General features: G+C 44.9%; 1 protein-coding gene across 1 annotated transcript; it reads right to left on the bottom strand.

Annotated features, from left to right (window-relative positions):
* Window positions 1–11432: 11432 nt before the first annotated feature.
* On the bottom strand, window positions 11433–12572 carry FADD (Fas associated via death domain). The gene is made up of 2 exons (XM_054390472.1): window positions 12194–12572; window positions 11433–11727 (listed from the first exon to the last, which is right to left on the bottom strand). Exons 1-2 carry the CDS (start codon window positions 12492–12494, stop codon window positions 11441–11443), a joined length of 588 nt encoding a protein of 195 aa, XP_054246447.1. The 5' UTR covers window positions 12495–12572; the 3' UTR covers window positions 11433–11440.
* Window positions 12573–14955: the final 2383 nt, after the last annotated feature.

Below are 14955 nucleotides of genomic sequence, written 5' to 3'. Positions count from 1 at the left end.
AAAGAATTTCTAAAGCAAAGTACAATTTCGTGCAGTCTGGAGTGAAATATATCCTTAACACCCAATGTGAACACAGTCTACACTGAGCAAAAGTTTTGATTTCAGCACATCTTCAAATAGGTTTGTTGGAACTACAGTAATGGATATTTACTTAACAGTGCATCCAGTTGTAAGTTCAGGGCAATAGGGCTGTGACTTATTTAGCTACACATTTTGTTAAAAAAGAATGCTTTTAGGAAAGGCCAGATTCATGTGAGACAGCTGTGAATAACACTGGAAGAAGAAACTGTCTGCAGTCAAGAATTCAGAGCCGGCTGTGATAATGCAGCTCCTGCCTAACTAGAACAGGTTTGGATACATTCCACCTGGCTGACCACCTACATCATGAACCCATTTACCCTTGGTTGCCTCTATTAATCAGTGGAGCGAGAGAGCCACTCCATCGGAATGATTCAGATCTTTGGTGTGGTCCATGAATCACTGCTCAAGATGCTTGTCTCTTCTCATTGACTGCAGAGGGAGCCTAGGGCAGCCAGGCTCCTGCCATGGGAGCTGCAGGGAGATGGCTAAGCCAGCAAGAGGTGAATCTGGGCTGGGATGCTGGATACGTAAAGGAAACAGCACGGCTTGTTTGTAGGACTGTGAGTTTTGATGGAAATAAGCAGTGCTGTTACTGGCTTCATTGCTTTCAAGTGAGCAGCCCAGGCTTTGGCTGTCTTAATTGTAACTGGTCATCTGGAAATAAATGACTGTATTTGCAAGACTGGAGCCTAGAGCTTCAGAGCCATGGCAGTCTCTCAGGAGATGTAAAAAAACAATTACCAAGAAAAAAAGAATTAAGTTCTTCTTATTCCAAAACATGCATGCACTGGGCTTTGAGTGAGCCCCACAGACACTGAGCCTTTCACCTATTTACTTCACAAGACCCCAGAAGAGGATGGGAGCTGGTTTTTGTGTAGATCCTTTTAAAATGGAGCTTTCAGCTTTTAGAATGTTTTGAGACCTCTTAAGAGAAAAAATAAAATTAAAATATTGTATTATTTTAATACTATATGAAATGAGCCCTATAAATAGTCTGCCTAGAACAGAAAAGATTTGCATGCGAAATAACACTGCTGCTCCTGTAAAGAGTTTGGGGGGGGGAAGCTTGTTCTTCCCCCACTTTGCTATGCAAAGGCTCCTATTGCTTCAAGTGGCTTTGGAGTAGGCACTAAGCAAAGTGGACCATGATTTCTATGTACTCAGGATCCTCTATTATTAGTACTTCACACTGTAGTAGATAAAAGCATTTAAAAATAAAGAGAGAACTCAAATAGCTCTTAAGCCTGTTTTTAAACCTGAAAGGACTAGATTTCAGGAGATCACACACCTTTCATTACAGGCACATTGCCTGCCTGCAGTTGTGTGCAGCAATCACTGCTATGCAGATGTATGCTGAACTGAAATACTCGCCTGTGTATGTGAAGCTGATAATACTGGTAAGGTATTAGTCCCAAAACACATCTGTGTAAACAAGGCAAAATGATTCTTCTGTGCAACCAGCTTCAGCTTGTAGGCAAATGAAAATGTAAATAATGCTTTTGGTGAATCACCAGTTTAGGGACAGGACTTAAGTGTGCTTTTACCATTTTAGAATTCCCCACTGTCTTCACAGTATTTACTGAAAATATTAATTTGCTAAAATGAATTGGCTGAGATGTTGACTGCAAAACACCACGGCCTCAAAATGAAGTCATCAAGAAAGCAGCAACATATAAAAATTCTAAATCTGTGGAAACCTGCAAGGGGAGCAATATATTTTGCCAAAACCCATCTCCAGTTTCAAGATGATCAGCTAAGGCTCAGCTAAGATTGCCTGTCAATAGCTAAGTTACATTAAACTGCTAGCAAAGAAAGTTCATTTCTGATGATTTAACAGCAACTCTGCCTAAGCAACCAAGCCATTGCAAACTACATTTCAGCTGTGGCATTTTGAGAAGGAGGAGGTTACCAGGTCAGGATCTGACATGGAAAATAAGTATAGGTATAAGCCACATAATAGTAAACATTCAGCTCAGACCACCTACTAGTAGCCTTAAGCAGCAGAGTGACATTTAAAAGCAATCACAGTCAGAAAAGAACCTTCAGGGAAAACAGACAATATTTCAGACAAAACAGCTCTATTTTTGCCTGAGGAGAAATCCAGGACCTCTGGGAAGAGTGCTCAAGCCAACTTGAAATAAATATTAAGAAAAACAATGGAAATATAGTAAGTGGTGCTCCTCCTCTTTTGCAAAATCATCACAGTGTCTTTTTAAGCTAAATCCTTCCCTGCTTGCCTCTGTGCTGGTCTGTCCCAGCCCTGACCCATCCAGTGCATGCTGCTCTGCTGTTTAACCACGTGCCTGTCAACATAGACATCAGGAGAATTGCAAGTGCTCTCATCCTTGTTTTTGAAGAAAAGCCATGACTTTGAGCAAAATTCCCTGCAAATCCACAAACCCAGAGCGTGCAGCACATAACCTGGGCAAGAGGTGCAGAGAGGAGAACCCACAGTGCCTCGCAGAGAAGGCAGGACACCAGCAGCATCCTGTCTGACATCAACAGCAGCAGGAGCTGCCCCTGCACTGCCTTGCTCACAGGACTTACCCCCACTGCTCAACTGAAGTGTCCAATTTCTGCATCCCTTCTAGAAAATCTATTGCTAAAAAAGAGCTAAGACAAACGCAGCTTCGATAGCTCCCACTGAGCAGGACTTCCATTGGTACCTGATGCTAATGCTGACATAATAAGTTACATTAATTACAAAGTGTAACGTGCCTTTTTGTGTCCCAAAGACATGGGTGCCAAGTCCCAGATGAGGCTTGGCTTTGGGTGTACAGAAACTCACAGCAAAAAAGATCTTACAGGATTGTAAGCATGCCCTCAGCCACTATACAGGTCTTCACATGTACTCTTTTTGACTCAGCTACCAACAGAAGATATGTCCCTGTGTTGTGACAGATAATACTCTTTATGTTTTTCTGTTTGCCTAGATGCCTTGATCCTTTGTACAGAGGTATTTCTGGAGCTTTTGTCAAAGTACGGTTCCTTAATGCTGGCAGTTATTAAATAAAAAGCCATTTATAATCTAGCTGCTGAAAATAAGATTACATGGCATGCAGCTTGCAAGAGAAAAGAAATGAGCAAAAGGGATGAAAGGTAGTCCTCTCCCTGTTCTTGGTGAAGAGTCTTTATTTCTAGGAAGGAGGACAAAAGCTGAAAAGGCTTTGTCCTTATCTTAAGTTAATCCTTAAACAAAGTGAAAATAACAAAGCAGCCTTTGGGAAAGGGCTGAAAGCCACGTGTGAGATATAAAGGGGAATAATAGCTCACAGCAGAAGAACCAGCAGAGCTGACATTGCTCATCTGTGCTGTAACAAGCAGGGCAAACAGTTTATTTCAAAGCTAAATTCCATGTTCTCCTGAACAAAATTCATATGAAAGACCCTTTGACCATCCCATGTGTTTGCATTGCAACTCACATTTAAAAGAGTCAACAGAAATATTGACTCAGGAGCAGGTTCTAGCTTGGACCTGTGAGCTGAGCTACCACAAGCCAATTAAGCTTTTGCATAGAGAGCTGGGGGAGTATTGGTCACTTCTTCCTTTCCTGTGCTCCATAAAATCAATCAGTGCTCCAAGTACAGGTCAGATCCTCTTGAAATACAAATAAACTTAGAGCTTCTCTTTGTCCCTTAAACGAGTTGAAATGATGATGCCTAAAACTTCCAGCAATCATTAACATTGCTTCATAGAAATCTCATGTCTAGCCATGGGGAGATTCATTTGGCAGTTTCAGGCTAGTGAACTGCTGCCCTTGCCACAAAAGCCGTCGAGGAACTTGGCACTGACTCATTCTTTGTACCTTTCACCTGTAAAGCCACAGACTGAAATCTCAGGGACTCATCCATCTTCTGCTGCCATCCTTTAGGGGCACCACAGAAGTGCAAGCAGAACGAGAAGGATTCTTCCATTCACTTTGGTCAGCTATAGCATTTCTAAGCTGCACTGCACCTGTTGAATCATTTCTTTGATGTCTACAGCTGCTGCCAGCAAGAGCAGAAGTAACAGGGAAGAAAACAGTGTCAGAAACACAGATTTTGTACTGGCTCAAAAATATTAAACTGAAGGAAAATATGGAAAGTGTATACTAGAAATTAAGTCAATTCTTACATTTAAATCTGTAAGATTAAAGCAATGGCTTTAAATCACTTTTGCTCTGCCTCTTGAAGATGCAGCAGCTCGCCCTCAATTTGCACTTAGTGTTGGCCCAGCAATGCAACACAGTTGTTTCTAGCAAAACTAGAGGTGCTCCTGGAGACTGGCACAGGGGTGCACTTCTTTACAGAGCTAGTCACAGCTTGCAAGTGACAGACACAAACTTGATAAGCAGCCTGTCTGGGAAGTCTTTTACTCCAGGTCACACCAAATCACTTCAGTTAAGGGTGTGTGGGGGTGCATCTGTGCACACACCATACACACATGCAGGGAGAGGTGTGCATACACACACAGAGGCACAGCAGGATTTGGGAGGATTCTGTGTCCAACACTTTCTGGGCCTCCCATGATCACCTGCACAGTTTCACCAAAGTCACATGGCAGAAGTTTGATTCCAAGACACCTTCAGGCTGTACAAACTGTCATGTTCCTTGCACAAGTATTCAGCATTTACTTGCTACATGTCCAAGGGTATTCAGCTGCTGAGGGGAATGCTCAGTGCCAGTGATACAACAAAACTAAGTTCTGCAGTACCAGATTCTTGCTGTAAGCAGAATCATCAGATTTTATGCCAGCCAAAATCCACAGTGACAATCTGCAGTTTTAGGCACCACTTCCCGTGCTGTTTTGCTGTTGTTTTGCCCTGTGTTCTGAAGGAAGGTCAGGATGTCCACCAGCAGCAACGAGGAAAGTTCCTGACTCCCAGTTTGAAGTGCTCACAGAGACAGAATCTCTTATCTGTTTTCAGCCAAAATGCTGCAGAAAAGCCTGCAAAAAGGGACAGCAGTGAGTTCTTAGCGAGCTTTAGGAGCGCACAAAGGAAGCGTTTTTCAGCTCCTAGGGCTCAGTTTGGCTGCATGATTAAGAGGCTTTTTTTGTCTGCCTTTAATAATGCCACCTTTGTAGTACCAAATACGTGACTGAAAGGAGCTGGCAGCATTCTTTGGTCAGCAGCTCCCCATTGCTTCTCTTTGCATGGAAAACCAGGAAGCTGCCACTGCTGCTGTAACGTTTGACATGAAAACGTTTCAAGCCCAGGGTATTTCCTGACCAGGTGCCATGGCAATTCCATCTCTGCCATCTTTCCCTTGCTGAAGTTGTATCCTAGTGGAACATAGCAAAAACCACTGGAACAGGCAATCTGAATAAATAGAAATGATTCAAGAAATGTCAAAGTCCTCTTCAAACCACCAAGGGAACCAGTGTTTGGCCTCCCTCAGGCCTGCCTGCTGTAATTACTCAGCATTTAATGATGTGTGTGGGGATGAGTTTGCAGCAGAGATAAGGGATGAAAGGAAGCTCTTAAAGGGAAAATGGGACAAGCCTATGGGGCACTTCAGGTACTGCTTAAATGAAACTGATCTAATTTCTCCATAATTCCTTCTCTAATGTTTCTGAACTAGCCTGTGGGAACTTCTCAGACCTCACTAAACAAATTGAGCTCTCTGCAACTGAGTAACACGCAGCAGACTCTGCTGGTGAGGCCTCTTATGTCAGGAGAAATGGCACAATCTATTTGAATCACTGATTATTAAATCTCCCTCTTTTAGCTCAAATCATCACCTCTCGTCCTGGCAAAACAGGCCCTGCTCAAAAGTTCACAGCCTCCTTGGGCAACCTATTCCAGAGTCTCACCACCCTCATACTGAAGGACTTCTTCCTCAGCTCCAGTCTAACCCTGCTCTCCCTCAGCTTCAAACCATTCCCCCTTGTCCTGTCTCTAAACAGCCTCATGAAAAGTCCCTCTGCAGCCTTCCTGTAGGATCCCTTCAGCTAATGCAAGGCAGCTCTGAGGTCCTCCTGGAGTCTTCTCCAAGCTGAACACCCCCAGCTCGCTCAGCCTATCCTCACAGCAGAGGTGCTCCAGCCCTTGGATCATCTTTGTGGCCTCTTCTGGACTCACTCCAACAGCTCTGTGTCCTTCTTAATTAATTAACAACAAGAAAAGTTTTGTAGCTTAATTTTTCTAGCAAACCTTGCTCACGGTTTATGTGCTCACAGGTGCTCACCATGTCTGCATACAAGCATCACTTAACTTTTGTAGAGAAAGGCAGTCTCCAGACACCCCTTTGGAGAAATCTGTGCCACAGGTAGTGTGGACACATGGAGAACAGCTGAGTTTTAACAGCTTTTTACAAGTTAGACCACAACAAAAAAAATGCTTGCTTATTAAATTCTGCCAGTTATTTCTGACAGTGATTGCTCCTGCTGGGACCAACAGGAGTAATGGCATGAAACAATGGAAAGCATAGTAACAATTGTGAGCATTTTTAATTACAAGATGATTGCTTTACAGAAAAGTTCTATAAAAACCAGAGTCCCATGTAAATAAAACACCCACTCTAGAAAATCCCAGCTGGATGGTGACAGGGGTCCCATTTTCTAACTTCACTCAGCACAAGGCCTGCTCTTGGACACCCTGAAGTAAATCAAAATGCCAGTTTGAGTGCTTTTGGAAGCAGCAAATGTGCAAAGCTGCTTTTCCTTAGCAAAGGCACCTACTGCTCTGCACTGGAGATACAATCCTCAAAACTTTTTAGAGGACTTCCATTTTCTGTACCAATCTCTCCAGTCTCAGAGAACGCAAACCCCTCAGCTTTGCTGCAGCCACTGGTTACTTTGAAAGCTGCCTTAAGTATTGCAACCTGCCAGAAGTCATTACTCTTTTCTTCCACAAACTAAACCCGAAGCTGAAAGGAAAGCTACCTTTTCACCCACACAAGAACAGCTGCCCACAGGGTGGATTTGGAAAATGATGAGTTTTCAATTCCCAACAGCAATCACATCACAGGAACCAGCCTGGTGAAACCCAACCAATACCACCAATTTAACAGATTTTAATAACAGGTATTACATAAAGGTTTACAAAACCAAACTTGTGTTATTTTTAGTCTAAGACATGAATGCCTAATGCTCTCAAGCACGAGAGCAGCAGAAAGAGCTCTGTGGGTGAAGCCTATGCCTGTTTAATCATTAAGGGTGCCTTAAGTCGCAGAGATCGGCGACTGGAGCCAAACTGTCCCTGCAGCTGGGCAGATTTACTGCTCAGGTGGATGCTGACCCTTTCTAGAAAATGTCTCTAAATATGAATAAAAGGCTGTCAAGGTCCCTTCCAGACCCTCACATTCTGTGAGTGTGACGTTTATGCCACGCAGTCTCCATGACTCTTGGTTCCCAGCAGAGTAAAGCTGTGTGCTTTCTTGTTTCTAAGTCTCCACTTCCCAGAACCCATTGCAACACACCCTCTGAACATTCACTCTTCTCAGCTCTGAATGTCCTTACAAAGAGATTTTTCAGAAGCTCTTGAGACTCCCTCCCCTCCTCACCCTTCATCTCACCGCCACAATTCCTGTTTTTATAGGATACAGTTGAAACAGAGAATGGATTTCTTAATTCTACCACTGCAGTCTTGCAGTAAACTCACTGGCAGAGAACAGAGGCAACAAATCAGGGAGGGAAAGCACTGAGAAAAATCTTTCCCATGCTGGAACACATTTTAAGGACACAGGTGATCCATGCAGGAAATGGAAAGGAAAGCACAGACCACCTTTTGGAATGATGGAAGAAACCAAGACAGTGACCAGAAATACATTCAGCTGAACAGCAGTCAGCCCAAAAGCCTGCATGAAGAACTTCCCAAGCACCAGAAAGGGCCTGGAGATGCACCCTGTCTTACTAAGCTTTCTGTGACAAGACAATTAAAATGCAGCAATCAGATTTTAGAAAGCAGCCAATTATTTTAGGAATGAAACAAAGGCTGGAGGAAGTGCAGCTGTCTGTGTGTGGGGAATGGAGGAAAAAGCAAGCAAAGCATTGCATTTGAGGCATGACAAGCAGTTTGGATAAGGGGAACTTCTAGCTCAGTAATGAAAACAATGCCATTTTAAATCCCTCAAACTTTAATGTGTGATATAAAACTGATAAATAATCACAGGAAAGGGCAAGGACTGAAAGGGACTGCAAAGGGACATGGAAAAACAATCCTCACAAAAGGAGAGCTCTGCTGGGATGATACTTTCAACATGTTTTGATGTGTTGTTTTCTCAAGGCTGGGAGGAAAGAAGACTCTGAAAAGACCAAAAGGAAGAGGTTTTGGTAATTCCTCCCAGGCAGACACTTGCAGAGTATCCCTGAGAATACTCTAACAGGGGCAATTAAGTTATTTAATGCATTCAAAGCCTTCAGTGTGCTAAGTGCCAGGGTACACACCAAAGCCTTCATCAATTTCACTTCTAAAAGCCTGAACAGATTTAGAATAACCTGCAAGCTGTTTTTAATGAATTACAACCCAAACAGCATCCTTACTGTCAGTTAAACCAAGGGAACAGCTGTAAGGCCCTCACTCACCGGCAGCCTCTCCCCTGCACATGCTGCACTCTGACTCAAGTCTGGGCTTCTGAGAGCTGGCAGAAAGGTTTGAATTCCTGACTTCCCTGAGTGACAGCATTCAGATGCTACTCCTGGTGGGAAACTGCAGCCTTTTAGCACCTCTGAGAAGTTCAGTGACAAAGGTTTTTGCTTCCTTTTTTATAGTGCTTGGAGAAGGACATTGGCAACATAATACCTGTTTAGCACTGCTCCTTGCTTTCCAAGTACCCTTAGCATTTCTCTTCCCTCAGAGATCTCATCACAGACAGTAATCCCAGAACATAAACCAGTTAAACCTCTGCTGGTTTTAAGGAAGTATTTTTAATGAAGTGTTGACAAAATGATACAATATAGAAATTTAATTCCAGTTATAAAAATATTATATTCATTTGAAATGATTGCCAACAGGATCACATTTCCTTACAAACTGCATCCTTTTCCTTTATCCCTCCTCCCAATAAAAAGGCTTTCCCTTTAGTTTCACTTGAATTTGTTCACAGACAATCATTTTTTAATCTCTAATAAACACAGTGTAAATTAATTGGCCCTGAGGTACTGCATGGATTGATGCAGTCTAGGTCACTGCTTTCATAGGCAGTGCAACATCCACTATGTGCAAAGCCTTGAAGAAACAAGAGGGATTTAGGCTCCAAGGCAGAGAATTTCTTGTAGCTGCTGAGGGCTTGGCTACAACTATTAAGTTATTTCTACCGATTCTTAAAAGCATCCTGTTTATATGCAGTAGGCAGTGCACTCCTTTTCATACTCCAGATAAGTCCATCTGCTGTGAACCAGAAGACTTCTTACAAGTGGGTAAGAAAAACATGTCACCAGAGATTGAACTTGGAACTGCAGGAGAGCTGTTTCATCACAACCATAACTCATCGTGCTCACTCCTACTCCACTTTGTTCACCAAGATTGCCTAGAGGCATGAAGGAAAGTCTGAAGCAATCATTTTCTTTAAGTGCTGTAGAATGAAGACTTTATCTATTAAGCAAAAACCTCCAAAACATTTGAGTTGGACACTTAGCTGGAGTCAGCAGTGTCTCTCCTGATGGAAGTCTGGAATTGAGAATCAATACTGAGGTATTGGAGCAAGTACATGGAGAGCTGTATAGGCCCAAAAGGCAGGTGGGAACTTCAGTACTACCCAGTGCTCCTCTGCTGGACGCAGCCTTTGGTATTTAATATACTACCATTAGAAACATACTTGTGAGAATGGCTTAAGGAAAACCCCTTAATGAAAAAGTGAGTTCACATTACAGCAGTTTCCACTAATTATAATCAAGTATTGAAGTGTCATCCTCTAAACGAGAGGCATTAAGTGCAACAAGCACCTGAAAATGAGGAATGTCACAAGATTTCTGCAGAGCAGTGGTCTGTTACATGCTGACACCTGCCTTCTCAGCAACAGCACCACCTCAACTGAACCTGGAAGCAGGTAAAAGCCACACAGCTACAGTGGTGGAAAAGAAACCTCTCCTCTTCAAGTGTCTGTTTAGTAATTGGTAGGATGTTTGCAGTAACAAACAATCCTACTCATTCCAGCACTATTTCAGAGGACTTCTCCCCCTTGCAGACAGGACAGTCCCCAGAGGCCCCTACAGCCCTGCATGTCTTGAAGCTTGTGCAATTTTTCCAGCCTTATTAAGCATGAAGGCCATCTTTTGAAGTCTGTTCCAAATTAAAGCTGAAAATGGAATCTGGTCTTGTTCATAAATCCTCCTTCTCCCACGAGTTTCTTACAGCCACTTTGAAAGAATGTCAAGGCACAGGAATGAACTAAAAAACTGCAGATGACTTGGAAGAGCTACTGGATCTGGAGCAACTTCTGAAGAGAACTGTGGCAAGAAACAGCTACTCTTCACAGGCTGTCACTAGAGCAAAGTCTGTACTATTGTTTTTGCCCTCAGTAGCCTTTCTCCCCCCTCCACCAGAAGGGTTTTGTTACCAAGAGTACAGATAACTGCAGCTTACTTAGGAAGTGAGCTGCAACTCCCAGCAGACATGGCCAGACTGTGATGCAGGTTATGGAATGATTTCTGGTAAACATATCTTAAAAGCTTTCTTAAAGCGTTCATGGCAGTCACAAGTAACTGCTGTAAACATCTGAGGGGCACACATACTTTTCTTTGACAGCTTCAGGAAGACATTTCCTTCAGGTTGATGAAGGCACTTGATACAGACATTTGATTTCAACTAGGCACGTTTTCTGCCAAGAAAAAGCCACCTCCATAGTTACTGACCCTCCTGCACTGCAGTCTTAGGGCCTGAGGTTACAGTTGGCTTAGTATATCCTTTCACAGACAACAAATGGATTTGACAAATTAGAGAAGGTATTATCTTATGCTACTCAAAAGGAAAAGCCAGTGCACAGCTAAGAGCTCTATTCCTTCCCCCTTTCCCATTAGAATAATAGGTCACACATGCACAAAAATAATCCAGTCTCCCTGTGAAATGTTAGGTACAGCTGCTTTAGAAGTGTCCCATGGATGTAATTCCAGAAATGTATTTGAAAAGTACCTGCAGTAAACCAGATCTTGTTATCAGGTGAGTGGCAGAACAAAAATGTAAGAATTCCTACAAAATTGTGTTCAAGTCTTCAAAAAAGTTAAAAGTCTCTTAAAGGAAGCACCAAAGTATAAGGCATTATCTGAAAGGAATTTGGCTTTATGTTAATCTTCATCTGTCCACAGATCAACCAATTAAAGCATATCAATTAAGGGCAGAATTACTAACAGCAATGATATTTTGGTTCAAAACAGCCAAAGGCACTGTTTTACTTTTTGCATCCATCCATATCTGAGACCTGGAAGTGGTTTTGCATTGATTTCACCTGGCTCCACTGTTCAGTAGCGAGAGCTCCTGTTCAACTCTGTCTGCCACCAAATTCATACCACAGCCCCGAAGAGCTGTTATCAAGTCAGCCACCTTTGCATCTCTTCCCCTCCACCTCTGCCACTCTCGCAGAGACTGAACCAGCTGCTCACGCAAGTCCCGTGGGTTAGCTTCCACTATTCTGTCCATTTTCACATCACAAAAGTCCAGTTTCCTCATCAGCATTTTCCAGTCTCTCCCAACATTATCGCATATGACCTCCATGGCTACCTTCTGAAGACCTGAAACAGCAGAAACATACCAAGTTAGCCATGGATTTACTAAGAAATATGAAACAGTCTTAACAAGTTGGCTGTGGTTTTGGTGTTTTTCAGCAAAGTGCTCCTTCTTTCGCTGCACAGCACATACTGCAAGTCACACACATCACGCTCGGAAAAGCCATTGGCTATTCTTACAAGCCCACGTACATACCACGATTGCCAAGTGACCATTCAGTAAGAGGGAAGAAACTTCCGCCCCGGAAAGCTGTTCGCAGCGTATGCTGCCCTCACGGTACGTTTCCAGGGTACAACACAGTTCTGGCCTGCAGTTAGTAGCACCCTTAGCACTGGGCTCAGCTACAGCAGGCAAGTACCAAGCAGCCGTACTCGGTGTTTACTCTCAGCATACCCACAGCTAGAGAACGTGGTACAGATTTACAGGGGTTGCCTGAGAAGGAGGGAATAAAAAAAAATATAATCCACTTACGTTTTTCATGTGGATCGGGTTGATCTTCAGGAGCCTTAACTTCTCCTTCATCTACGAACTGCTTTAGCTTTAAGAGCAGATCTTCTCTTTTAATGTTCCTAAGCAATTCCTCAAGAAACGCTACGTCATATCTTGTTATGTCCTGCTGCTCGAGAAGGATGGTGAAGAGCTCCCCGCCAGTTTGGACATCCTCGAGCTTCCTTTTCCTAATTTTATCCATGCAGAGAAACTTCATGGAAGAAAGCTCCCTATCTGTCAAGCTCGAGGAGAAAGAGTGCAGCAGAGACAAAAACGGATCCATAGTGCTGAGGTCTTCACCACAACCACTACCAGGCCCCGGGGCGAGTCGACACGGGCTTCACTGGAAAGGCTGTCAGAGACCGGTCCCCGGCCTCCAGGGGCGGACTGCGGTCCGTCTTTCACAGAGCGACTTCTAGGGAGGCCACAGAGCTTGGGGTGACGAGACCTGACCTGACCTGACCTGGCCTGGCCTGGCCCAGTCCCAGCACCGCGGCGACAGCAGAGCGCTGCCCGTGATCCCCGCCCGCGCGCTGGCTTCACCCGGAAGTGACGTGTCGCCTCCGGCGGGTCCGCTCGCGCCCAGCCGCGCGCCGTGAGGTGGCGGGCGCAGGAGGGTGGCAGCGGCTGCCGTCCACACCGGCCGCTCGGACCGCTTCCAGGAGCCGCGCAGTGCTCAGCAGCCCTCCCTCGGAGACAGCCCGGCTTGTTCTGTGGTGCCGAATGCAGAACGTGTGTGGGAGCAGAGCTCGGCACGGCCGGGCTCCTGCTGCAGGAGGAGCAGGGCCAGGGCCCGCTTTGATGAGCCCTAAGTGAAAGAAACGGCAGGTTCCCCATATGATACAGAATGATTGGACTGCTTCTGAGCAGCTGTACCCACAAGGGTTATTTCTGAGGCTTCCTGCCAAAGGGGAGGAGGAGAGCAGTGCAAGGATGAAAAGGCCACACGGCATTGTTTTGGTTGGAAGAGACTTTAAAGACGATAAAGTCTGACCCTTAACCCAGCACTGCCAGGGCACCACTAAACCATGGCCCTCAGCACCACATCTCCAGGCTTTGAAATTCCTCCAGGGGTGGGGATGCCACCACTGCCCTGGGTCAGCCTGGGCCAAGCCTTGGTTCCAGGCCCTGGTTCTCATGGGGAATTTTAACTACCCAGATGCTTGCCAGAAGGCCTCCTCAGCCAGCCAGACACAGTCCAGGAGGTTCCTCCAGTGCATTGATGGTAAATTCTTGATGCAAATGGTGGCTGAGCCAGCTAAGACAGGAGTGCTGCTGGATCTTAGCCTCACTAATAAGAAGGATCTGGCTGAAGCGAAGGTTGAGGGGAGCATTGCCTGCAGCGACCGTGAGGTGGTGGAGTTCAGGATCTTGTGTGGTAGGAAGAGAACCGCAAGCAGGAGCACAACCTGGACTGCAGCAGGGCCAACTTTGGCCTTTTCAAGCAATTGCTAGGGGAAATCTCATGGGACAGAGAACTGGAATGTAAAGGGGCCCACGGTAATTAGTTAACATTCAAGGACCACTTCTTCCAAGCTCAGGATCAGAGCATCAGTAGGAAATCGAGAAGGGGATCCTTCAACCTGCATGGTTGAACTGCTGGGCAAACTCAAGTGGAAGAAGAGAGCTTACAGGAAGGAGGGACTGCTTCGGAGGAGTATAAGACTTAGTGGCCAGATTACACACTGAAGGATAAGGAGATGTGAAAATGATTCCCTACATCAGTGTAATTCTGCAGGTGTCTAAATCAGCATCAAACGTGGAAGAAACCAGTTATTGGTTACTTATGATATAAACCATCGCTGACATCTTTTAAACTTCTTCCTAATGCCATAGAGCTTTAGTAGCCTCTCCTGTTGTGTTTGAAGCTGCCCCCCATTAACTCTCCTCTGACACTCACAGATGAACCAACCCAAGAACTTGCTTTCCTCCAGTTACTTCCTTTGACAGCAGTTCATGGGGCTTTAGCAAAGAGAGTATTTGCCAAGGTCAGCTGTTCCACATCAGAATGGTGGTTTATTAGATTTGCTCAGGTTTCAGCAGGAGTTTCCCAGAAATTGAAGTGCTCTGAGCACTCGGGGTCCTAACCCAGTCATTTAAAGGGTTCTTGAGGCAAGACGATTCCTGGCAAAACACTGCAGAGGGAGCTCGAAGCCTGGGAGTGTTTCAACGCGAGCCTTGCCATTTCATGCTCTGCTGGAGGAGCAGGGCAAAGAGAGCCAACAAAAGGATGGATTTCAGCCTGGCTTTCAGTGAGGTGTTGGGTCACAGGACAGTCAGGCATCAAACACCCACCTAGAGACTGTGGGCACGACAAGGCACAGCGTGTGGCTGCTCTGCACGGGGCTTGTGTGTGTGAATGTCCATGGGGTGGCTGGAAGGCTGCTTGGGAAGCTCCATGGCTCTAAGCATCTCTTTAAAGAGCAGTCTGTTAATCCATATGCCCTGGGCAAGAAACGTTATGGAGCTCTGTATGTGGCTGTGCTGAACCAGGGGGGAGTTGGGATGAGCTTGCACAGAAACTTCAGAAGTTACTTTGTGTTTTCCACCCAAGGCAACCTACACTTTTTGGGTGGCCCTTAGCCTCTGCTCTGGCATCACACTCTGATGTGCTTTGGGGCTGTGGAAATGTCTGGCAGTTTCTGCAGGTGCTGCAATCCCTCTGATGTAATCTGATTGCTACTAGTGCTCATTAACAATCATTACCAAGTACAGCAGTTGCTGAGGCTGCCTTTGATGACTGC

The sequence above is a fragment of the Indicator indicator genome, chromosome 21, assembly GCF_027791375.1.
Source record: "Indicator indicator isolate 239-I01 chromosome 21, UM_Iind_1.1, whole genome shotgun sequence".
In the NCBI taxonomy this organism is placed as follows: Eukaryota; Metazoa; Chordata; class Aves; order Piciformes; family Indicatoridae; genus Indicator; species Indicator indicator.
This window is presented reverse-complemented; position numbering and strand designations above follow the sequence as displayed.

What these genes read in the sequence shown, in the direction of transcription:
- FADD (XM_054390472.1), bottom strand. Translation starts at nt 12,494, where the DNA reads ATGGATCCGTTTTTGTCTCTGCTGCACTCTTTCTCCTCGAGCTTGACA. An exon ending in ACCCGATCCACATGAAAAAC is followed by an intron (nt 11,728 to 12,193) that starts GTAAGTGGATTA and finishes CTGCTGTTTCAG; the next exon opens with GTCTTCAGAAGGTAGCCATG.